The sequence below is a fragment of the Garra rufa genome, chromosome 1 (assembly GCF_049309525.1).
Source record: "Garra rufa chromosome 1, GarRuf1.0, whole genome shotgun sequence".
NCBI lineage: Eukaryota > Metazoa > Chordata > Actinopteri > Cypriniformes > Cyprinidae > Garra > Garra rufa.
In genome coordinates this window covers 8278827-8305718 of record NC_133361.1, presented here as the reverse complement: position 1 = coordinate 8305718, position 26892 = coordinate 8278827, and the positions used below count along the sequence as shown (strand labels likewise).

Sequence of the window (26892 nt, the reverse complement as noted above, 5' to 3'; positions counted from 1 at the left end):
GTCCGTTTGCTTCAAAACTTAGTCAGTGAGGCTATTACAGGTATTTACGGAGGTGATTCAAAAACTGTATTTTTCTGTTAACAGAAAATAAATTTCTAACGGTTTGTATTAAAACAGAATCACGACAAAACAACAGAGAGCACGGTGGAACTAATCTTCCTCTGAGATTTAAGGTGCTTGGCAAACAAACGCATGTGTTTAGCGCCACCCGTTGGACTGGAGTATGAAGTGTGGAAAGGTGGGAAATAATACGGGAAACATTTACTTTTGCATTTTCATTCATTTCACTCTTTTTTTTCCATTTAGCAACCCCCAATTTATTAATAAAGTGTGTACTGAACTTGGTCCTCCAAACTGTACAAACAACATAATTTCGACATTTTATCTTGTAATTATGACTTCCGTACGTAATAATTTCGACTTGCATAAGACCCTTATCCTGTGACCAATATGCATCAATCTCGTAATTATGACTTCAGTCATAGTTTTGATTATCTTTTTTTATATCATAATTACGACTTTTTAGGTTAGTAGGCAAGATACAGTTGGCTTGATAATATATTCCCTTAATTTCGCAGCAGCAAGAGAAGAAAAGTTAACATTAGAGCTTATCAATACAACAGTCTTTAGTAATGTAGCTCCAAAGCTCATTTAATACCAGGTTCAGGGATCTATTCATACTTACAAGAGAAGCACAGAAGAATCAATTACAAAGCTGCATGACATTATAACCTGCATTTGTGTTTTCTAAATATATCACTGAATAATAAAAATAACAATGAAGAAAAAACAAAAAATGCATTTGAGTCACTCTTAAAAAGTGTTACAGCATCTTCCTTAGCTTCCTGAACAAGAACAGTTTTTGAATGTCTTGCATTTTCCCTAATGAAAGTGTAAGCAAACTACAAGTGACAAATACAGTAGTCAACATTTGAAGTGGATCAAAATCTTTCATCAAAGTTGATCTAAAACCAAAAACTTTTTGGATCCACTACAAATACCCCATTGAACATAATCTGAGATTTATTAGGAAACACATTGATATCATTTATATCATGAAGCAAAATAACATACAATAATTTTTTTTTTTTTTTTTTTTTGATATTGTCTGTTAGGGAGGAACAATAAAAAAAGATCTTTGTGTTGATCTGAATCTTCCAGTTGAATCGTTTTGAAGATGTAAAAACTGTGAAAAATAGTTAATGGTTCTTTGCCATGCAACTTGTAATGACTGCTTAGAACAGATTTATCCAGATTACATTTGTATACATTTGTTTATTCATTATTGTCTCACATTTGTTAAAGGAACAGCATCAGCTCTGAAAGTGCTGGATCTGAAGAGGATCTACATAAGGCTCATTCACACAAAGCCAGAGCTTTTCCCATTAAATCTTTTTTTTCCATAAACATGGCATTGTCTCAAGAAATATCTGTGTACACAAGATGTTAAACTTTAAAATCTATCAATTCTAGGACCCGGTTTCAACAAAAAGTGGTTTTAGACTCCCAAAACAACAGGTTCTCACTCCCAAGTCGTCACATATAAACGTTTGTTCAGGCCCCCTTGGCGTCCCATTTTAAACCCACCCCTACCCTAAACCTAGACACTTCTGAACAAAATAAAACACAGGCAAATATAAGTACAGTCACAGGTATTTATTGCAAAAACTGGCCATGAACAAGCAGCATAAAAGCATTACAAACAAGTCATGTTGCATTCCAAATTTTCTGAAGTCATACGAAGAAGAAAGTAAAACAATATTTTAATCGTTGAAAATTAGGGCTGGGAATCGTTTAATTCCGAGGCCTTGGAGTAGATTCCAACGTTTTGAATCAATCCCATCAAGGGGAATCAACTCCTTATTCAGAGCCGTTTTCAGTTCAACAAAACTTATAAATTGGTGCCTCTTAAATGGATGGTTTCGTCCCACGAAGCAACCATGGGGTCACTTCAGGAATGAACTCAAAAATTCCAATTCAAAGAAGGAAATGGAATTGGAATTGAAATTCAACAACAATTACAGGAAACCGAGTTGGAATTGAATTGGAATTACAGGAAGTGGAATTCAATTCAGGGACATTCCACTGAATTCCGTTTATTGTTGTTTCGGAGCATTTATTTGTGATTGCATTTAGAGACATACATTTGAACGTTATTTATGATGCTTTACAAAAAACAAGTAATGTATGAAATAGAGTTGATAAAATACAAGTAAATAAAAATGAGAACTGTACATTATGAATTAATAATTGAATGACAGTGGTGATATGTTTCTTGATGTACTATACATTCAATATATGATTAACACATGATACATGTCTCAGCTTACAAAAAATTGAGTCATGTTCATTCACTTTTGATTGCATCAAATTATCATAATTTCCTAAAACGTGGCTTGTGAAATGATCATGCTCAACATACTAAACACACAGTACTTTGTATTCATTCTCAATTCAATTCATCAATGGCCCCAACCCTGCCATGAAGGCTGCTGGTAATAAAACAACACTGAATGTCGACTGACGAAAATAAACAGAATGTAAACGAGTGTAACTTGCCTCTTGCTGTTTACTTTACTGTTAAAGTAAACATCATTGCAGCTGAACTGCCCCCCCCCCCCCCTTTTTTTTTTCCTGTTTTGGTTTCTCCCCCTAGTGTTAAGTCTGTGTTGGTTTCCCCCTTGTCCATATTTTTACTTTCCCTCGTTATATTGTTTAGCCGCCTCTCCCCTTTGCCTGTATATTGTCCTTTGTTCTACACTCCCCTTGTCCAATCTGAAGTTTTGACGTGTTTGTTTGTTCCTTTGATTTCTGTTTTGCATTTTATGAAGTTACTTAGTGTTTCTTTCCATGTTTCCTGTTTATTTTGATAAAGTTACGTTGTCAATTACATTCTCCCTCATGTAATTTCTCCTTAATGGAACTTATCAATCTCATTCTTTATTTAAATAGCTCTGATTTTGAGATCGAAGAAGTAGAGTGTTGGTGGGTCTCATTGTTCAGTCCCCTCTGAAACACATCGAGCCAGCCTATCCTAAGCCGGGAACCCCCACGTACCGTACCAACGACTCAAACCGCCTGGTCATTCCCAAATACCCTGTCATCCTCCAAAGCGCCACTGCTGTCCTCAGCCCCACACTCTAGTCGGCCAGCCCCCGCCCCAGCACTCAAGCTCGCCCGTCTCCTTCCCGCACTCAAGTCCGTGGACCGCCACCCACACTCAGTACAGCAGGCCTCAGAATCCCCGGCCAAGATGGCCACCATGCCAGAGTCTGCACCCAAGTTTTGTACTCCTTGTTCGTCTGTTTTCCTCTGGCTCCTCATCCTGCATGTGTGTGACAATTATGTCCTGCAGTCATTGCAAAATTAGCTTCCTCCAGTCTAACAAGAATCAGAAAAAACCCCGAAAACAACAGTGAGGAATCAATTCTTGGAATTGAATCGGAATCGATTCCAGCCCCCCCTGCGGACGAAGACGACAAACCTGTTCCTCTCACAAATCAATCGTTTTGCCTTGCTAGAATTGGAATATTCATACTTTTTAAATAAATTGTGACTGCAGTTGTATCTGCCTGTTGTATCTGTGTTTTATTGACAAATGGTTATGTTTGGGGGCAGGGGTTGGGTTATGTCTAGTAAATGTGCAAATAGTGTAATATAAATAACACTTTTGTGACTGTTCGCATCGAAAAATCACACCCCAATACACATGCAATAAGAGCAATATTTATTACTCAATATTTCATTTAATCATGATGATAAAATTCCCAGTGCCTTTCGCATCAGCTTATTGACGCCAAGGTTTTGTTTAGGGCTGTCCCCGAATAGTCGAAGATTCGATGCATCGATATGCGGAGCCTGATTCGACCACCGATCTCACAGTCGAATCTTCGCGGGTGAAACGAGCATCATACCATTTTGCCAATATGGGGGTGCTCAATGTCTAATTGCAAACAGAACTACTGGTTTTGTACGGTTATATTAAGTTATATACAGCCTTTGATTATGATAATGCAGTAAAAACAAAAGTGAAAAGAAAGAAGCGTTCAATAAATATTTTTAACGTGTTTGTGAATAAATCCAACCACCCCTGTGACTAATTTAATTTTCACTTTCCCTGATGCATGACGAGATGAGGACCATCTTGACGGCAGGGATGGCGGCGATCACACCGAACGCGTTTTTGCAGTTGGAGGCGCCTCTTTTGAATGGTTTTCTGTTGGCAGTGAGCGTTCTGCACCCTGTTTTCGCCGCCTGCTGCGCCTCGCGTTTTGCAGGAGCGCTCTGAGCGCCTGAAGTTGAAAAAAAAAAATCAACTCTGAGCGGAAAAACGCCCAACGTCATTCGCGTTCTTTTCCATTGTCCAATCGAATGAATGGAGAGGCGGGCCTTCTGTTGTGATGGTTAAAGTTTACCGTTGCTTAAAAAGTCCGGAGACTCCAAGAAATGGAGGAGAAACCTTTGGTGTCTATCGTGGGTAACCCGGAGCTGTATTATTTAGGGTTTCTGCTAATATGACAGTTTACTTAACAGCAAAAAACTAAGATTTTAGAGCGCTCGCGCTATAATCCTTTGAATTGACTGACAGGACAGCTGTTTTGGTCGTTGCTTAGCAACATAAAAAAACCGCAGCACACTGCTCTTTCATTAAAAGTCACCAAAAAAGGCAGTGCTGTGCGCCTCGCGTTTTTAGAACTAAAAGACGCGTTCTGTGCTTTTATTTAAACCTAAATAAGTTTGTCTGTCAGTTGGCAGGCAGTTTTGGTCGCTTATAAAATAAAATAAAATTAGTTTTACCCTCCTGCTGACTATAGTGTCGTGCCCCTCCCAACCCATTCACACACGCACATAAGCCTAGATGATTCGACTATCGGTCGACTATAGAAAGATTCGAAAATTCTGATTCGACTATGAAAATTCATAGTCGGGGACAGCCCTAGTTTTGTTATTTAAAGCAGTGGAGGAGCCTTTACGTCCAAAAAATGACGCTAAAGGGGTACCCTGTGCCTCAAAATGTGACGGAAAAGGGGTCCTGACCAAACATCAATATGCGACGAGTTGAAAGTCAGAACCTGTTGCCCAAAACATTGAGTTTGTCTAGAAAGGACACTGATAAGTTACAAGATTTTCCCCATATATGTGAAATCATTTATGTCTGTATAGTGCAGATAAATTAGTGAAACGTCTCTCACATCCATCATAGTGATACGGTTCTCTCCAGTGTGGATCATCTCATGTGTCTTCAGATATGATGAATGATTGAATCTCTTGTCACAGAATGAACACTTATACGTTTTTTCTCCAGTGTGGATCTTCTTGTGTTTTTTCAGGCCTCCTGACCTAATGAATCTCTTGTCACAGTGTGAACACTTATATGGTTTTTCTCCAGTGTGGATCTTCTTGTGTTTTTTCAGGTACCCTGACCTAATGAATCTCTTGTCACAATGTGAACAGTTAAAGGGCTTCTCTCCAGTGTGGATCATCTCATGTGTTTGCAGATATACTAACAGACTGAATCTCTTGTCGCACTGTGAACACTAGGCTTGCCAAGATAGACAGTGTTGAAGGTGTTACCGGTTTTAAGACGCAACACTGGTGACATCACTTTTCTACCGTGACACCGTCCCCACTGTAGGGTTATTACATTTAATATTAGGCTCAAAGGGGAATTGATTATGATTCAATAGGGAATTTGAACAGAATCACTGTTTGACGGCTATTCAGAGTCGCGCACGATTCATGGAACTAGCCGTACAACATAACTCTGCAATGGATATTACTATCCAGAATATAGTGAAAACACTATATATTAGCACAGTAGCAAGATCGACAGTTTAAGACATTAACTTGTAAGCACAAAACACAATATACTTATCTTTTCTAATAAGAATACGATTTTATTGGATAAACCTACACTGTAAAAAGTTTGCTGTAAATTTTACAGTAACTTACTGGCAGCTGGATGCCAGTAAGTTACTGTAAAAATGTTTACAGTATTATTACTGTAAGTGCATATACAGTACTAAAACGTCTTTACTGTAATTTCATTTACAGTATTTTTACTGTAATTTCATTTACAGCATTTTTACTGTATCTTCAATTACAGTATTTTTACTGTATTTTCAATTACAGTATCAGTACTATAGTTTATTTTCATTTATTTTAAACATTTTTTACCTGTAAAAACAATCCAATTGTCGTACAGCACTGAAATTCAAGATTTTTACCACCCCAACCCCATAAAAATCACAATAACTCATAAGCATTAGTTCTGATAATATTCTTTTTAATTGTTGAACATTTTCTTTTTAAAAGTACAAATTACAAATATTGACCTCTAGGATACAGCAGAAAAAAGGGCATCACCACAGTCCCCTGGAGACTTTGTATCATGGCAAACATACACATACTGAAAAGCAAAAATAAGTAAGTACACTACCAGTCATAAGATTTTTTTAAAGAATTCTCTTCTGCTCACCAAGCCTGCATTATTTTGATCCAAATTACAGCAAAAGCAGTAAAATTTTGATAAATTATATAAATTAACTGCTATTTGAATATATTTTACAATTTAATTTATTCCTTTGATCAAAGCTGAATTTTCAGCATCATTACTCGTCTTCAGTCTCACATGATCCTTCAGAAATCATTCTAGATATATATTTTTTTTTATTTAATTTTTTAAAATTTTCAGGATTCTTTGATGAATAGAAAGATATTATTTAGCAAGGATGATTTAAATTGATCAAATGTGATGATAAAGACATTCATAATGTTACAAACTTATATTTCAGATAAATGCTGTTTATCTGAACTTTCTATTCATCAAAGAAACCTGAAAAAAAATCTACTCCACTGTTTTTAGCATTATAATAATTTCAGCAACATCATAATAGTTTTTGAGCAGAAAATCAGATTATTAGAATGATTTCTGAAGGATCATGTGACTGCAGCAATGATGCTAAAAATTTTGCTTTGATCACAGAAATAAATTACATTTTAAAATATATTAAAAAAAGAAAACAGTTATTTTAAATAATAAAAATGGTTCAAAAGTGTACTGTGTTTGCTGTACTTTGGATCAAATGAATGCAGGCTTAGTGAGCAGAAGAGACCTACTTTAAAAACATTTAAAATCTTACCGTTCAAAAGTTTTGTCTGGTAGTGTAAATACAATAAAATCATACAGTAAAAATGAGTTTGTGTTAAATTTTAGTAATTTTGAATTAAAGTTGACAAGCTCTCTGATGAGAAACAGCAGAATGGGATTCGGGCTGATGCTTGTTGTTTGCACCCTCCTTCCAGAAGTCCAACGGATCTGTGACTGTCAATGCATTTGCTGCCACAAAGGTTGACTGTCTGAACGAACCTGCAAGCACAAGAAAAAAAAAAAAAAACATTTTTTAAAGCAGTGTTTATAGAATTTGCCTCAACTGTCGAACTTGATGCTGTATGCATTTTTTTAAACATTATATACTACATATGAACGCTGTAGTGAGAAAAACTGAAGAAACATTTTATTGAAATTTTTTATAAAGAATTTTATGAATGGGCCAGTGAATCACTGATTCAAGGTGTTTAAAAAAGGTAAATTCATTCAGTAATTAAACACTGCTGTGTGCAGAGACGCAAGACATGGCTTTGTTTAAAACCGTTTTTACTAAATGGACAAAATTACTAAAGACAATATTTTCTTCATAATTTAAATCACTTAATATTACATTCTTGTTTATTGAATTCTGTTGTCCTGATACTAGTAAAGTCTGCCACAGACCATGCTAAATGCTAACCAATCTGTTCATATAAACATTCTAATAGCGTGTGTGTTTCCTAGAAAGTCTGTGCATATAATAAACCTACTATGATTAAAAATCTCTATTTGTTGCTTTACAGTAGGGCTGCACGATTTAGAGAAAAAATCTAATTGCGATTTTTCTGATCAAAATTGCGATTTGCGATTTAAAATGCGATTTACTACTATTTCATAAAAGAGCTACAAGTTTGATATGGTGGTTTTAACAACACCAAAGTAAGACCAAGCATAATCACAAAGTATGCTACACTGTTCTACTGTTTATTTAAAACCTCTTAAACATTGTTGTCATTTTTTAAATAAAGTTGTCATGACAAATTTGACATGACAGTATCTTAAATAAAATTGAATTAACAATTAAAATGATATAATAAAATATTATTTAAATCTTTTAAAATAAAATATATAATATTATACAAAATTAATTAATTAATAAAAATATATATTTTATTATATAAAATCCTAAAAGATTACATACATACATACATAAATAACATTATTTTATAACAAAATATAATTAAAATCTTTTAGGAATCCAAACACACTGTAAACTATTTTACATTAGTAAAACACTGATGATAACCTACATTAAGAGACACTTTGTTGGGAAGTTGAGCCGCTGCTCCCGCTCATCTTTTCCAAATGGCGTTACCGTTATTTGCTCCGTACATGCAGTAGAGACTTGCACTCCTACGAGAGTACAGCGGGACCCGACGCAAACGAATGCGGCGCGGAACATAACTTGATGGGCAGTGCGGCTGTGCGGGACGCGGGAAAATAAAATGATTCGCGGGACTCCCGCAAAATAGAAATATCTAAACAAAATATTTAAAAAACAAAACATTGTTATTCATCTATTGCACAAAAGCAGCAAGAACAACTAGTATACAACTTACAACTATGATTAGTGAGCACAAGGATAGGCAGTCATCAGAGGTGTTTAAGTTAGAATCCACTCACTGCTCAAATGTTCTTGCACAGTGCTGAATATTGCGTGCTCACTAATTAAAACACACGAAGTGTAGACATTGTGAAAGATTCATCGTGCATACTATTCATTGTAGAGCTTGATAAGTTCGCGTATAAACTGATATATCAGCTTTATAGGAGCTGTGTTTGCTTGCATTCTGCTATGGATGCACACAGTTGCTCATGCTTGCTTTTCTGTTAAGAATAACAGTGGTTTGTGAATGTTGATGCTTAGCCTATAGGCTATAACAAATATTTTATCGGGGACGTTTATGCTGGGGTTTTGTGAAAACTTGCGAGATCTGTTTCATGTAAATTCAATTGATGTACTGAAAAAACAACAACTATAAAGGTTACTTTTATGCGGGCTTTTGCGGACAGAAGCGGGCCAAAACATGAATGTCGAGGCGGGAACGGAACGAGATAAACATATTTCTGCGGATGCAGGACTGAAAAATACGTCCTGTGCACGTCTCTACATGCAGTGTTAAAATGCCCCCTATTGGTTAAACTCTGCATCAAACGTAATATAAGCATGAAGACGTAATATACACATGAAGCGACCTGTCAAAAACGATTTATATGCTTGTTACCACAGTTGATAATTAATCGAAATAATCGCAGCTCTTGCGATTTGAAAATCGCACCCTTTCAAATCGCGATTTCGGTTTAAAAACGATTAATCGTGCAGCCCTACTTTACAGTAACAATAATCTGAATTGACAGACGGTAAGATGATTGCTATTATGAATTTAAAGGTTACAGTAAATTAAAGATACCTGAAGCAGCTGCATTTTGCTGTTTAAATGCTGATTTAATAGAAATAATTTTAAGCGCATGCAAACCCGATCTTGATGTGACAAGACATGGTAATAAAAAACATTCCCAGGAAATAAATACCTTACAAATGTGTACTTTAATAACAATATAACTTGCTTAGGATAAAAGCATCTGAAAAAATGCATGAATGTAAATGCAATGTAAAACAAAATGTGTTTTGGGTTACCTTATTCTGCATGTCTGTAAAATGGACAGCTGGCTGTATGATGATTCTGCCCCTGATGGTCAGCATCCAGTTAGTGCTTGGAGAAATCTCCTGTAACAGACAGATTCACAACACCCTTTTAGTGTTACTATAGTTTATGATCAGAAAAGACAACTACTGTACAGTAATAAAATTTACATTTTTAATAAAATAAACATTTATAATATTTATTAGCAAAACAAGCTATATTAATATATTGCTAGCCCGTTACTCTCTTTAAAAAGTTAACCCGTTCTGCGAGTCAATAGAGAACAGCAGTCTGTGGCTAATTTAGTAACGTTAACATTAGTTGAGTTGATGAAAGGGGAATCTCACCTGTTGTTTGCACCGCGACGACGGCAATCACCAGAAAAGACTCCAATACACCGCCGATGCAGACGACATGACCACGAGACCACAAACTTGAAAATAAATCACAAAAAATGCAGTTAACCGCGGTGTTCAGTTTTACCTCAGTGTTTCATGTTAGCGCGCTGTTTATGTCACGTCTGTCACTGAAGGGACCGTCTATAAAGTTACATACGACATTCATACACACATTTCTTACTTAAACATCATTTGAAGAGAATTACCTTGCTAGCTATAAAGAGGCAGCGTTTAAAAGATATTATGCTGCTCTGTGACTAACGTTGAGTTTGTCAACTTCGGCTTACTGACATTATTAGCTTACCAGTTCATGTTATCGTCGATACTATGGCAGTCATTCACAGAAGAAGATCCAAAATACACCTCCGCGCTCCGACGTTACAGACGACATCCAGACCAGAAACTTGAAAATAACAAACAAAAGAAGGGCTTGAAAATACAGTTTAAAATCTCCACAGAAACAGTGGTGTTGCTTAACGCACTTTACCTCAGTATTTCACCTCAGTTTGCTGTTAAGCTTGAGTAAGGGCTCGTCAGACGAACTAACTTGCATTAAAGGGCAGCCGAATATACAAACGTGTTTCTCAGTTTAAATAAAGTTTATTTCGACTAATATAGGTCACCTTAATTTACTCACCAGTAAATGTTTTCACCGTTATGGCGGCGCCCCGGCCGTCAGTCAGAAAAAAAAAGGCTACCGACATGAAAAACACGATGAATATTGTTAGTTTGCTGTTAACAAGTGAAAACAAATTAAAATTGTTCAGTTTTTCATAAAACAGAAATAATATACTAACCTTTTTGTCGAGTTAATGATGCTACATTTCTCTTTTGTCCTTTTTACCGCCACTTCCTCTCAACAGGAGAAAAAAAAAATCTCCCTTGCCATTGGTCAATTTTTCGCGGGCAAGTTCACTACTGTAAACGGATTTACAGTAGTGGAGAATTACAGTAGTGATCATATATTTTCCCATAATCCTTTGCAGTTTACAGTAAAATACTGTATATACATTTTACAGTATCTTACTGTAGATATTACAGTAAAATACTGTTCAAATTACAAAAATCGGTTACAGTGTAAAACATACAAACAATTCACATAAACACACGCATTCACACAGGTTGCAGAAAGAGAAAGTGTGGAGAAAATGCGTTTAAAGGAAAGAAAATATAAAGTCCCAAGTTTATGGCAATATGTGCAATTGCTTAGACCTGAATAACCATCAATCACTTAATTAACCCTCGTATTGAGTCTCTCAATGAGGTTAATAAACTTTATATCAGATGCACCAGTTCAGCTAGAATCTGGAGGTTGTACTTGCGTTGCCTTTGCGTTGAGGGAATTCCTTTCGTCGCGTCGTTCCAGAAAGGGGGTTTTCCCTGAGGTAGTTGATTGGTTGGAAGCTCAGTGGTCGTTTGCGAAGTCTTGGGCGTTGGCTGAGGATGCGGAGTTGTGTGCTGGTTAAAGTGTAGACAAAGACGTTTGGGTCACGGCTTGCGGTAAAACTTAACTAGAACACGAAACTCTCAACGGAAAGAAAAGACTTAAAATAAAGGACAGTTTTGTAACGATCTCCTCATGTTTCCTTTAGAGGAGCAGCTAGCATGCAGGCCAGGCAGCGTTCTGAGTACGCTAACAGCAGCGACGAAACGCAGCTGCACGAAGAAGGGTGAAGAGTAAGAGAGCAAGAGAGAGATTTGATGGTGTCCTGAGTATTTAAACTCAGCTTTTGGACACATCCCAAATGGTGTCTTGACCAATTAAAACATTGTCCTAACTTGGGGTACTGTAAGTTTCCCCTCCCAAACCATAAATCACAATGTTATCTTATCAGTCCCGTGGTCCCAATTTTCCCGTTCTTTGCAGAGTCAAATTTGGACGTGATTTCTATAACGAGACTATAATACATTTTACAAAGAATTGAATTATAGAAACATTTAAATAATGTAATTTCAAGCTCAGGCGTAATAAAACACAAATATAAACCATTAAGCTATTCAATATTTATCAAAAAGGACATGGGTGATTAAAACACAATAGGCAAATGTGTTGGTTACATAAACGATAGGAAGATTTTTCTTATATGATGTTCATTAATTATGATGTGCATCTCTTTGACCATTAATCTTGGTTATTTGCCCCAAAGTTGACAATCTCCTTCCTTGGGAAGTGTCGTTTTGTGTTAATGTTGCAAGTTCCTAGTTCTACGCGTCTAGTTACTTGGTTGCTTCAAGCTGGCTGGCACCAGGGGTATCAAACGTCAGATTTATGACAAGGCCTCTTGTGGAATTTGAGTCTGTCGAAGGGTTTTAACTTTAAATCCAATCTCCTGAATTGTCTGATTCGCGCCGAGACGCTACACCACTTTTTTAAATTGTTATTATTATTTAATATTTATTTTAATTAAATGGACAAAATAATTCCGAAATAATCTACTTAAGACGAGAGCATGCACTATAGTTAAAAACTTAACATAGCTACAATGCGTCATATTTCATTTATCACGTGTGGAGAACGAGAGGAGTCGAATTTACAGAAAGAGAATGGCGAACGATTTAGTGGCAAAACGCAATGCAAAAGGGCCTCTTTGGCAAAATTTTGGGTTCAAATTTTTTTTTTATGTACTTTTGTTGTCGTCCATGCAAACAATTGACGCCAAATTGTCAATTGCTACAAAACTGAAGGTGAAAGTATAAAACGCACGCATTTATAAGCTATTTGAAAGCAGAAAAAAAAGAGGAAAAGAGGAAACCCCCACATCCACAGTGATACCGGTATTGTCACATGTCAATTAACCGGAGGGGAAATTTCGTCATCGTCATTACCCTAGTGAACACTTGTAAGGTTTTTCTCCAGTGTGGATCATCTTATGTTTTTTCAGCTTTTCTGGATAACCGAATCTCTCGTCACAGTGTGGACACTTGTAGGGTTTTTCTCCAGTGTGGATCAGCTCGTGTCTTTTCAGGCCTCCTGAACGAATGAATCTCTTGTCACAGTGTGAACACTTATAAGGTTTCTCTCCAGTGTGGATCATCTCATGTGTTTTATGATGTGTTAAATAATTGAATCTCTTGTCACAGTATGAACACTTGTACGGTTTTTCTCCAGTGTGGATCCTCTTATGTGTTTTTAGCAGTTGTAAATAACTGAATCTCTTGTCACAATATGAACACTTGTATGGTTTCTCTCCAGTGTGGCTCCTCTCATGTTTTTTCTGGCCTTCTAACTGACTGAATCTTTTGTCACAGTATGAACACTTGAAAGGTTTTTCTCCAGTGTGGGTCCTCTCATGTGCTTTCAGAAGTGCTGAACAACTGAATCTCTTGTCACATCGTGAACACTTGCATGGTTTTTCTCCAGTGTGGATCATCTTATGTGTTATCAGATGTCCTGAACCACTGAATCTCTTGTCACAGTGTGAACACTTGTAAGGTTTTTCTCCAGTGTGGGTCCTCTCATGTATTCTCAGGCCTCCTGAACGACTGAATCTCTTGTCACAGTGTGAACACTTGTAAGGTTTTTCTCCAGTGTGGATCATGTAATGCATTTTCAGATCTGCTGCAGAACTGAATCTCTTGTCACAGTGTGAACACTTGTATGGTTTTTCTCCAGTGTGGATCCTCTCATGTATTTTCAGATGTGATGAACTACTTAATCTCTTGTCACAGTGTGAACACTTATACGGTTTTTCTCCAGTGTGGATCATTTCATGTCTTTTCAGGGCTCCTGTCAAACTGAATCTCTTGTCACAGTGTGAACACTCAAACGGTTTTTCTCCAGTGTGGATCATCTCATGTGTCCCCAGATGTGATGCATAATTGAATATCTTGCTACAGTGTGAACACTCAAACAGTTTTTCTCCAGTGTGGATCCTCTTATGTTTCGCCAGTTGTGATGCACTACTGAATCTCTCGCTACAGTGTGAACACTCATAAGGTTTTTCTCCAGTATGGATCCTCTCATGTACATTCAGATATGCTGGCTTTCTGAAACACTTGTCGCAGTGTGAACACTTATAGGGTTTTTCTCCAGAAGTGTGGATCTTCATGTGTCTCCTAAGGTATGATGATTGTGAGAAACTCTTCCCACACTGATCACAAGTGAACAGCTTTCCTACAGTATGAAGTTTCATGTGACGCTGAAGACTTTTTTTGAGTGTGACACTCTTTCCACACAGAGTGCAGGTGAAAGATTTCTTTGCACTTCTTTTCTTAAATTTTTTCTTTTTGGTTTTAGAGCAACTCAAAGGTTTTTCTCCAGTTTTGACATATGTTTTCTTCCCAGCTTCTCTTGATTCTTCATTCTCCTCTTTTTCTTTAATCAACTCTGAAATAAAAGGAAAATGGTTCATTTTCAGTGTCTTGTAGAAAGCTGAGAAATGTGAACATAAACATGAAACAATTCTCACAGTTTTTTTTTTAAGATGTGACACCAGAAGCAGATTTGGTAGTGCTTTGGTAGTCTTTTCACACTTAAAGCAAGAGTACTTTCTTATTTTTTGATGTTTGTTCAAAATTGAAAAACATGAAAAACTCATCCCACAAATTAAATGAACACAGCTTCTCCTTTGTATGAACTGTCAGGTGTTTCTTAAGGACTGAAGTAGCCCACATATATGTTTTATCAAATTGATTAAACAAGTACAATTTCACTCCAGTGTGGATCCTATCATGTTTTTTCAGGGTTCCAGACTGATTGAATCTCGTCACACTCTCCGGCAGTGTGTTTCAGAAGCAGTGCGTTTGCAGCAGTGCAGGGATCGTTTGCGCACTAGTCTCTTTTTTGCTGTGCTGCAGCCCTGAATTAAAGTGACAGTACACTGGTAGCTTAAAAAAAAATTGACGGAAATGTAGGGCTGGGCTATATACTTTTTCATATCGAATACCGGTGTTTTCTTTTTTTAATGATATTAATTTTTCATATACCCCAATACCGGTGAGTGTGTGTCACGTTGGAGTAAGGAGATCTGGGTCCAAATGCAGGGAAGGATTTTAATGAAACAAAACACAATAAAACAGAACAAACAAAGCAAACAAAAGGCCAACACGGCACAGACACGACAAGAACCAAAAGAAAGTAACAGAACCGAAAACACGATCAGGAGATCCAGGAGCCAGAAACACAGAGACACACAAACGAAGACAATGCAGCCAGGATGAGTAGTGGGAAATGAGTGTTCTTATAGACCAGATGTGATTGTGAACAGGTGTGCGTGTAATCAGTGATAACAACTAGACAGGAGTGTACAATTAGGGATCTGTGTGCAGGGAAGGGAAAACAGCGACCTCAGGTGGCTGAGGGGAGCCCCACAGCCCAGATCAGGACACTACCCCCTCCCCACGGAATGGCTCCCAGACGTTCCACAAGTCTGGAGGGTGGAGGAACGGGGGAAGGCAAATCAGGGGGAGGGACGGCGGGCCAGGTCCGTGCAGCGCAGTCACCGCTGCGTCAGGAACAGAAAGCACGGTCGCCGCAGTGTCAGGAACAGAGATTGCGGTCTCCGGCGCGTCAGGCACGGAGATAGCGTTCACTTCCGCGTCCGGAGCAGAGAGAGCGGTCACCGCCGTGTCCGGAGCAGAGAGAGCGGTCACCGCCGCGTCCGGAACAGAGAGAGCGGTCAACGCCGCGTCAGGAGCAGAGAGAGCGGTCACCGCCGTGTCCGGAGCAGAGAGAGCGGTCACCGCCGCGTCCGGAACAGAGAGAGCGGTCAACGCCGCGTCAGGAGCAGAGAGAGCGGTCACCGCCGTGTCCGGAGCAGAGAGAGCGATCACCGCCGTGTCCGGAGCAGAGAGAGCGATCACCGCCGCGTCCGGAACAGAGAGAGCGTTCACCGCCGCGTCCGGAGCAGAGAGAGCGGTCACCGCCGCGTCAGGAGCAGAGAGAGCGGTCAACGCCGCGTCAGGAGCAGAGAGAGCGGTCAACGCCGCGTCAGGAGCAGAGAGAGCGGTCACCGCCGCGTCCGGAGCAGAGAGAGAGCGGTCAACGCCGCGTCAGGAGCAGAGAGAGTGGTCACCGCCGCGTCAGGAGCAGAGAGAGCGGTCACCGCCGCGTCCGGAGCAGAGAGAGCGGTCAACGCCGCGTCAGGAGCAGAGAGAGCGGTCACCGCCGCGTCCGGAGCAGAGAGAGCGGTCACCGCCGCGTCCGGAGCAGAGAGAGCGGTCACCGCCGCGTCCGGAACAGAGAGAGCGGTCACCGCCGCGTCCGGAGCAGAGAGAGCGGTCACCGCCGCGTCCGGAACAGAGAGAGCGGTCAACGCCGCGTCCGGAACAGAGAGAGCGGTCAACGCCGCGTCCGGAACAGAGAGAGCGGTCACCGTCGCGTCCGGAGCAGAGAGAGCGGTCACCGCCGCGTCCGGAGAGAGAAACGCGTAGACTTGTAAATGCACAATAAAGTGTTGTGTATTTTGACTGCAAATCATGAATTCTGATTTCTTCACCTCATTACAATAATAAGTGCCACTGTCACTTCTTTGTGAACAACAGCATTTTGTGAGACCGATCAAACCTGTTAATATTCATACGATCATACCTGTTAACCGGTTAATATTAGTCCGGTCAATGTAAGCCAATATACTGCAGTAATTATTCTCTAATTTATTAGGAAATGTGGTTAACACCTAGTGATGCATGAAAAAAAAAAAAATACCGTCATATACCGTGATACCGTATAATTTTGAAAAATACCGTGATATAAATTTTTGGTCATTTACATTTACATTTACATTTATTCATTTAGCCGACGCTTTTATCCAAAGCGACTTACAATTGGGAATACAACAAGTGATTCATCCTAAGGAGGCAGATCAACATAGGAAGTGTTCAAAAATACCATATATCAGGCGTTGTTAGAAGAGTGCAGGCTAGAAGGAGAAGATCAAGAAAGGGAGAAAAAACAGGCTAGAAGGGAGGATTTTTTTTTTTTTTTTTTTTTATTGAGTCAGATAGTGTCGAAAAAGATGGGTTTTCAGCAGTCGTTTGAAAGCTGTTAAGGAGTCTGCATTCCGGATAGGGGTGGGAAGATCATTCCACCAGGCAGGAACGTTGAACGAGAATGTTCTGGACAGTGATTTAATACCTCTCTGTGGTGGTACAATGAGGCGTCTTTCACTAGAGGATCTCAGTCTTCTGGAAGGAGTGTAGATGTGTAGTAGTGAATGGAGGTAGGCAGGTGATGATCCGGTGGCTGTCCTATAGGCCAGCATCAGTGTCTTGAATTTGATGCGTGCTGTAACCGGTAGCCAGTGCAGGGATATGAAGAGAGGTGTGACATGGGCCTTTTTGGGCTCGTTGAAGATCAGTCGTGCTGCTGCATTCTGAATCATTTGTAGAGGCTTGATTGTACATGCTGGAAGACCAGCTAAAAGAGCATTGCAGTAGTCCAGCCTGGAAATGACCAGGGCCTGGACGAGGAGTTGTGTAGCATGCTCTGTTAGGAAGGGCCTGATCTTTCTGATGTTGTACAATGCAAACCTGCAAGATCGAGCGGTCTTAGCAATGTGATCTTTGAAAGTCAGTTGGTTGTCAAAGATAACACCCAGATTTCTGGCTGAAGTTGATGGGGTAATTGTTGATGAACCTAGCTGGATGGAGAAGTCATGCTGTAGAGATGGAGTGGCAGGAAAGATAAGGAGTTCCGTCTTTGCTAGGTTGAGCTGTAGATGGTGTTCCTTCATCCATGCAGAGATATCCGCCAGGCAACCTGAGATCCGTGCAGCTACCGATGGATCGTCTGGTTTGAAAGAAAGATAGAGCTGTGTGTCATCAGCATAGCAATGGTAGGAGAAGCCATGTGCCTGTATGATGGGGCCCAGAGATGTAGTGTATATGGAGAAGAGGAGAGGTCCAAGAACTGAACCCTGAGGAACCCCAGTGACCAGTTGATGAGTTTTGGATACCTCGCCTCCCCAGGCCACTCTGAAAGACCTACCAGAGAGGTAGGATTTGAACCAGCGAAGTGAAGTCCCTGTAATACCCAGCATTGAGAGGGTGGACAGGAGGATCTGGTGATTCACAGTGTCAAAAGCTGCAGATAGGTCCAGCAAGATGAGTACCGATGATTTGGACTCAGCTTTTGCCGTCCGCAAGGCTTCAGTGACAGACAGTAGCGCAGTCTCAGTTGAATGGCCGCTTCTGAACCCTGATTGGTTAGAGTCCAGTAGATTGTTCTGTGAGAGGAATAAGGATAGCTGGTTGAAAACAGCCCGTTCCAGTGTTTTTGCTATGAATGGAAGGAGGGAGACAGGTCTGTAGTTGTCTATGAGTGAAGAGTTAAGTGTAGGTTTTTTGAGCAGTGGGGTTACCCGGGCCTGCTTAAATGAAGTAGGAAAAGTGCCTGTGAGAAGAGATGTGTTGATGATGTGTGTGAGCGCCGGTAGGATTGTAGGGGAGATTGCTTGGAGAAGGTGTGAGGGGATAGGATCTAGAGGACATGTCGTCGGATGGCTGGAGAGGAAAAGTTTGGTTACTTCTGCCTCCGAGCAAGGACAGAAGGAGAAGTGGGGGGTTCCAGCCGTGATTGTGGTCAATTTTAGTTCCTGTATGTGTGGAGCTGAGAACTTATTATTGATCGATGTAGTTTTGTCTGTAAAAAATGTGGCGAAATCATCAGCTGTTATAGAAGTTGTGGGAGGTGGTGGAGGGGGACAAAGCAGTGTATTAAATGTTTTGAAAAGGTTGCGTGCGTCCGGGGAATTGTTGATCCTGTTGTGGAAGTATGAAGATTTGGCTGTATGTACTTGGGTAGCGAAAGATGAGAGCATAGACCGATACTTACTGAGGTCGGATGGATCCTTAGATTTGTGCCATTTTCTCTCAGCTGCCCTAAGTTTGGAACGATGCTCACGAAGAACATCGGATAACCAAGGGGTTGTCGGAGCAGATCGTGCTGGCCTGGAGGAGAGAGGGCATATAACATCTAGACAAGAGGTAAGAGTGGAGCATAAGGTGTCAGTTGCTGCATTAGTGTCCAGGGATGAGAAGTGAGTAGGAGAGGGAAGGGAGGAGGATACTAAAGAAGAAATATGGGAGTGTGAGAGAGAGCGTAGGTTTCTTCTAAAAGTAACAGGTAGAGGGGTTGGTAGTGCACAAGTAGCAAGATGTAGGTCAAATGTAATGAAGAAGTGGTCAGAGATGTGTAGGGGTTTGACCACAATGTTGTCTGAAATACAATTTCGCATGTAAATGAGATCAAGTTGGTTGCCAGATTTATGAGTGCATGTAGTGATAACACGTTGTAGATCAAATGAAGCTAGAAGTGAATTGAAGTCAGCAGCATAGGGTTTGTCAAGGTGAATGTTGAGGTCCCCAAAGACTAGAAGTGGGCTGCCATCCTCTGGAAACGAGGACAGCAGCCCATCCAGCTCTTCTAAGAAGATGCCAAGTTGAGTAGGAGGGCGGTAGATTACCACAATGTGGAGTTCGATAGGAGATCTTACAGTGATTGTATGAGATTCAAATGAACTATAATTGCATAGAGGAGAATGGGTTGAGTATTTCCAGTTGTTAGAAATAAGAAGTCCCGTCCCCCCACCCCTTCCAGTCTGACGAGGGGTGTGAGAGAAGGAAAAGTTATTAGAAAGAGCAGCTGGGGTTGCAGAGTCTTCTGGACGAATCCAGGTCTCAGTCAAGCCTAGAATGCTCAAACCAGATTGCACAGAAAATGCTGAAATGAAGTCAGTTTTGTTGACAGCTGATTGACAGTTCCAGAGTCCAACCGTGAAAGAGAAAGGTTCAGTGGAAGAAGTGTCGATAGGACGCAGGTTAGATATATTGCGTCGGCGTGTGCGTGTGATATTAGTGCGGTGTGAAGAGAACACCGGAATGAGTTGGAAACACATGATAGAGGAGGACAGAAAGAAGAGAGAAATAAAGGAAAGGAGTACTTAAGTGCGTTGTCGGTGTCGTTGCTCGGAGAAGTCGCGCAGGAAAAGTCGCAAGTCTTTACTCTCGTCAGTCTTCACGCGAGGAGGCTGAACGCTTCCGCTGACGCTTCAGCGTCAGCTGTTGCGCCGTTGTTCTTTCTCGTCTGAGGACTGAACTCACTTTCCCGCAGTATGGAAAGTAAGCAAACTATTTAAGCTGTATTCTCGCTAGCCACGCCTCCTAGGCTCAGTGAGCCGCAAATGTCTCGCCCGCACGCAAAATGGCTCAATCGAATCTCAAAAAACAACAGCTTCGCACTTGTAATAGCTCCAGAAGGGAACGATATGACAAAAACAAAAGCTTCCCTTGGCCGTACGCTCAGTTATCAATTTTAATGATTGCAATAAAAACTAGAATTTAAAGCAAAAACAATCGCAGGACAAATAACAGAAGAACACTCCTTTTCTAACAGTGAATAGATGTAAATAAAACAAACGAATAACTAAACAGAACAACGGAGTACTTTGAGAAGCAGCTCAAAATTAATATTAATGAATAAGTGAATAGAAACTACAGAGTGCGTTTTAGAAGCAGCTCAAATTTAATATTAACCAATAAGTGAATAGAAACTACAGAGTGCGTTTTAGAAGCAGCTCAAATTTAATATTAACCAATAAGTGAATAGAAACTACAGAGTGCATTTTAGAAGCAGCTCAAATTTAATATTAACCAATAAGTGAATAGAAACTACAGAGTGCGTTTTAGAAGCAGCTCAAATTTAATATTAACCAATAAGTGAATAGAAACTACAGAGTGCGTTTTAGAAGCAGCTCAAATTTAATATTAACCAATAAGTGAATAGAAACTACAGAGTGCGTTTTAGAAGCAGCTCAAATTTAATATTAACCAATAAGTGAATAGAAACTACAGAGTGCGTTTTAGAAGCAGCTCAAATTTAATATTAACCAATAAGTAAATAGAAACTACAGAGTGCGTTTTAGAAGCAGCTCAAATTTAATATTAACCAATAAGTAAATAGAAACTACAGAGTGCGTTTTAGAAGCAGCTCAAATTTAATATTAACCAATAAGTAAATAGAAACTACAGAGTGTAGTGATTACTGTTATTGTCCTCTAGATGGCAGTAGTGCTAAATGAGATATAAGAGTAACAGGTTAGAGCACGGGGGTAGAAGAGAGCCTATGCCGTGTTTAGTGAAATGGTTTTTGAGTGTTGACGAATAAAGAGGCTACACGCCAGTTCATAAATTTAATTCCAAGAGTGTTTATTCAACAAACACCACATGGTACCAGGAGTATACTGTCTTTTGATACAACAGAGATGGATGCTGTTAAACCACCGGGATTTTTGAAACTCACCGGGAATGTAGATAGCAGCTGGCGGACATTTAAGCAGCAATTCATACTTTACATGCAAGCAGTTGGCCTTGATGGTGAACAAGATTCACGGAAAATAGCGTTGCTCCTGACAGTAGCTGGACCTCAAGCAATTGAAGTATACAATACTTTCACGTTCGTGGACGCTGCGGACGGAAGGAAATATGATGAGGTTATGAAGAAATTTGATGAGCACTGCTCACCAAAGAAAAATGAAACATATGAGAGGTATGTGTTTCGCTCACGTACTCAGTCACAGGGTGAAAGTTTTGACTATTTTTTGACTGATTTGAAACTAAAGGCAAAAACATGCAACTTCGGAATCTTGACTGAATCAATGATCAGAGATCAAATTGTCTTTGGAATTTTTGACAAGAAAATAAGAGAAAGATTGCTCAGAGAAACTGAGTTAACATTAGATGGTGCTGTCAAGATTTGCCATGCGAGCGAACTTGCTTTGATGCATTCTAAAACTTTCAGTGAAAAGGAAAGTACCTCTGTTGTTGACGGTCCAGTAGTTGGCGCTGTTACTCACAAAACGAAAAGATGGAGTCAAAAGCCCACTTCGAAATCAAGCACAGATTCCTTCAGCTGTAAAAGATGTGGTTCAAAGCATCAACCTAAACAATGCCCAGCATTCGGAAAGCAATGTGCAAAATGCAAAGGCATGAATCATTTTGCTAAGCAATGTTTTTCAAAGAAAAAAGCAAAGCAGTCAACAAATGTTCATGTTGTGGAAGAGATGGAATTGTCAGACACTTTCTTTGTGGGCATGATCAGTAGTGATGCAGAAACAGTACAGCAAGAGTGTGAAACAAAAGAAAGAAATGATTCTGATATGAACTGTGTGTCTAAGGACAAATGGATCGTGTCGCTGCAGGTCAATGGAACAATTGTGCCGTTTAAACTTGATACAGGAGCGAAGGCCAATCTCATAAGCACAAGTGACATAAAGGAAATGAAAATTAAGCCCCAAATAAAAAGAAACAATGTGTCGCTCAAAACCTACAATGGACAGGACATAAAGACACAAGGTGTGTGCAGACTCAAAGTATGTGTCAAGAACAGAACTCATCACCTGCTCTTTGTTGTTGTCCCAGATGATCATCAGTCTCTCCTTGGTGACAAAGCCTGCGAGGATTTAGGACTGGTGAAAAGAGTGTACTGCATCAATAGCCATGATGTTACAGCAACAATACAGGACACTGCAAATGACATTGTTTGCAAATTTGATGATGTTTTCAAAGGACTGGGAGCTCTACCATTCATTTACAAAATTCAGCTCAAAGAAGGTGCTCACCCTGTAGTTCACGCTCCAAGAAGGGTTTCTGCGCCATTGAAGGAGAAATTAAAAAAGGAACTTGACAGAATGACAGCTCTAGGAGTAATCAAGAAAGTGGAGGAACCTACAGATTGGGTAAACTCAATGGTTTGTGTTAAAAAGAAAAACGGTGATCTGAGAGTATGCATGGATCCTCAAGACCTGAATGCAAACATAAAAAGGGAGCATTACCAGATTCCAAAGCGTGAGGAGATCACAAGAGAAATGACTGGTGCACAGTACTTCAGCAAGTTGGATGCTTCACAGGGTTTCTGGCAATTAAAGCTTCATGAAGACAGTACCAAATACTGTACATTCAATACACCATTTGGACGTTATTCATTCTTACGTCTACCCTTTGGCATAATCTCAGCCTCAGAAATCTTTCATCGTGCCATGGAGCATGTCATAGAAGGACTGGAGGGAGTACGTGCATATGTCGATGACATAGTGGTCTGGGGATCATCAGTGCAGGAACACAATCAGAGACTTTTTCAGCTACTTCAAAGAATTCGGAAACACGGCCTCAAGTTGAACAGAGCTAAATGTCTGTTTGGTGTTACTGAAATGACTTTTTTAGGTGACAAGTTGTCTGGACGTGGTGTGGAACCTGACAAAAGCAAAATTCAGGCAATTCTGGATATGCCGAGTCCAGTGGACAAAACAGGTGTACTGAGGATAATGGGAATGGTAAACTTCATTGGTAAATTCATTCCAAATCTCTCCGCAAAAACTGCGAGCCTCAGAGAACTGTTGAATCATAAAGCTGAGTTCAAGTGGACACGTAAGCATGAGCAAGAATGGAGAATGCTCAAGTCAACACTGACAATGGAACCAGTTCTCACCTACTTTGATTCTTCTAAAAGTATCAAAATCTCCACAGATGCATCAAAGGATGGATTAGGTGCAGTCTTACTCCAAGAAGATCCTGAAGGCTGGAAACCCATAGCTTATGCCTCCAGGACTATGACGCAATCTGAGTGCAGATATGCTCAGATCGAAAAGGAATGCCTTGGACTCGTTTTTGGATTTGAGAAATTTCACGACTATGTCTATGGCTTACCATCATTCACAGCAGAAACGGATCATAAGCCTTTAATAGCAATCAAAAAGAAAAATCTGAATGAGATGTCTCCACGCATTCAACGTCTAATGATGAGACTCCAACGGTATGACTTTGAATTAGTCTACATTCCAGGCAAATACATAGTCATAGCTGATGCTCTATCTCGTGCACCATTAACATGCAAATTCTCAGATGTGAGTTCCACGGAGGATGATGTGAAGATGCATGTGAATCTAGTTGTTGAATCTCTTCCAGTCTCTGATCAGAAGCTCAAGCAAATAGCTGAGGAGACAGCAAAAGATCCAGTTCTCCAAGTTGTAATTGACAATATGAACAATGACTGGGTCAACAGCTCTTGTTCACAATTCTACAATGTTAGATCTGAGCTCAGTTTGGCAGATGGTGTTCTTCTGAGACGAGATAGAATAGTCGTTCCACAAGTGCTGAGAGAAGAGATGCTTTCCAGGATACACGAAGGACATCTTGGAATGGAGAAGTGCAAAAGGAGATCCAGAGATTCAGTCTATTGGCCTGGAATAAATTCGGACATTGAGAAAATGGTCAGTAGCTGTGAAGTGTGTCTAAAACATCAGAACAGGCAAGCAAGAGAACCTATGATCAAAACAGACCTACCTCAGTATCCCTGGCAGAAGGTGGGTACCGATTTGTTTCATTTCCATGGAAAAGAGTACTTGCTGGTAGTGGATTACTTTTCTAGTTTTCCAGAAATAGCCCTGCTGTCTAACTCCTCAAGTGCATGTGTGATTCAGCATATGAAGTCGATTTTTGCCAGACATGGCATCCCGCTGGTAGTTGTAAGTGACAATGGCCCATGCTACCATTCAAGAGAATTTCAGGATTTTGCTGCTCACTATGATTTCAAACATGTGACTTCAAGTCCTCATCATGCTCAGTCTAACGGGAAAGCAGAAAAAGGAGTGCATATTGTGAAGCAATTGCTCAAGAAAGCATTGGAAGCCAAGTCAGATCCGTATCTAGCTCTTCTGAGCTATCGGGCAACACCTCTTGAGCATGGTGCATCTCCAGCAGAGCTCTTAATGAGTCGCAAGATAAGAACGACACTTCCCTTCAGAATTAACACGAAACAAGACAAGATGAGCAGTGCAACTGTAAGGCTCAAACAGAAAGCTCTTCAAAAGAGACAGAAGACAAACTATGATAAACAGACAAAAATGCTGAAAGTGTTATCAAAGAATGACATTGTGAGAGTGGAAGATGCAAATTACTGGGACAAGAAAGCTGTTGTTTTGGAGGAAGTAAATCCAAGATCATATGTTGTCAAAACAGAGAATGGACAAATTCTAAGGAGAAATCGCAGAAGTCTCCTGAAGATGCGAGAAACAAACAAAACACTGGCTGACAAGAAAGGAGAAGAACTTCTGATCTCACCTGAAGAACAAGCACCATCAAGCACACTGTGTTCGTCCTCATCTTCAATTCCCCTGGATAATGGTCAGTCTGCAGAAACCAATGACTCTCCAATGCTAAGAAGATCATCGCGTATCATAAAGAAACCTGATCGACTTAATTTGTAAATGATTATATCTAGTTACATTTAAAAAGCAGTTAACAAATGCTTTATTTTGTTTTTTGTTTGTTTTGTTTTTAAATGCCTGTTTAGTGACAGTTTAATAATCCTGTTTAATATTAATATAATACAATTTAATATTATCTCTGTTGTTAATGCACTACAGCTTATATTTGAGTTTGAAGAAAAGGGGATGTAGTGATTACTGTTATTGTCCTCTAGATGGCAGTAGTGCTAAATGAGATATAAGAGTAACAGGTTAGAGCACGGGGGTAGAAGAGAGCCTATGCCGTGTTTAGTGAAATGGTTTTTGAGTGTTGACGAATAAAGAGGCTACACGCCAGTTCATAAATTTAATTCCAAGAGTGTTTATTCAACAAACACCACACAGAGTGCGTTTTTGAAGCAGCTCAAATTTAATATTAACCAATAAGTAAATAGAAACTACAGAGTGCTTAAGAGAACAGCGGCTTAAAATTAATACTTAGGAATAAGTAATTAAACAGAAACGACAAAGTGCTTTTAGCAGCAACTCTAAGTAAGGACCGCCTAGTGAAATAGTATTAATGTAGACACTTACGCGCCGTCGTTCTTTCTCGTCTGAGGACTGAACTCACTTTCCACTTTTGGTCATACCGCCCAGCTCTACGGAAATGTGGTGATTACACCATAAATGACCAGAAGTCAAGTGCATTGAATAAAATGTTTAATTTATTAAGTTTACACGTGAATTTGTCTATGAACATTTGTATTACTGTACTGTAATAATAGAGGATCACAATGCTGAAAAAGCACCTTTGTATTTGAAATCAAAATAAAGGATAAATGGTGTACTGGTGGTAAACAGCCATTGAACATGAACGGACTGCATGGTCACGCGTCCTGTGCGAAAGCAAAATGAGGCCGTGCTGCTTCTGCAACGCATAAGTAACGCACACAGACTGCATACACACTGCATACGGAGTATGTGTAAAACAGGCGTTAGGTTTGCTACGTGTGCAAAACTACTTCCACATTGATGACAAGAAAATGGTTTCTCTCCAGTATGAACTCTCATGTGTGCCATAAGGCTTCCCTTTTGTATGAAACTCTTCCCAGATTGATCACACTTGTGTGGTTCCCTCTTGAGGGAACTCGAACCACGTCCTTTAGGGGGCACTAGGGAACGACGTCAGCGTAATTCGTGTCTGAAGAGAACTTATAAATACTCTGGCCTCATACATTCTAAGTGAGTATGAACCATGTACCTTGTCTGGCTATTGGCTGTTATTTGGGACCTGTGTGTGTGTGTGTGTGTGTGTGTGTGTGTGTGTGTTTTATATCTTTCAGGGTAGGTCTTCAGCGAGTACCCTCCCCCCTCTGGTCTCTCACTATGGTTATGGCTGTGCTCATCTTCCATGGATCTGCCTCCGCCTGCCTAGGACCCGTATGGAACGTTCTGGACACCAGGTCCACATTACAGCATGGTAACTAGGGATGCAACGATACCGTTTTTTCAGAACCGAT

The 26892-nt window shown here is 40.0% G+C and overlaps 1 protein-coding gene across 1 annotated transcript in view; it reads right to left on the bottom strand.

Annotated features, from left to right (window-relative positions):
- LOC141342407 (uncharacterized) overlaps positions 1-14545 on the bottom strand; it is a 226404-nt gene extending 211859 nt beyond the window's left edge. The window contains 1 exon segment of the mRNA XM_073846887.1: positions 13284-14545. Within this exon segment, the coding sequence (XP_073702988.1) occupies positions 13284-14545 (1262 nt within the window).
- Between the last annotated feature and the right edge of the window lie 12347 nt (positions 14546-26892).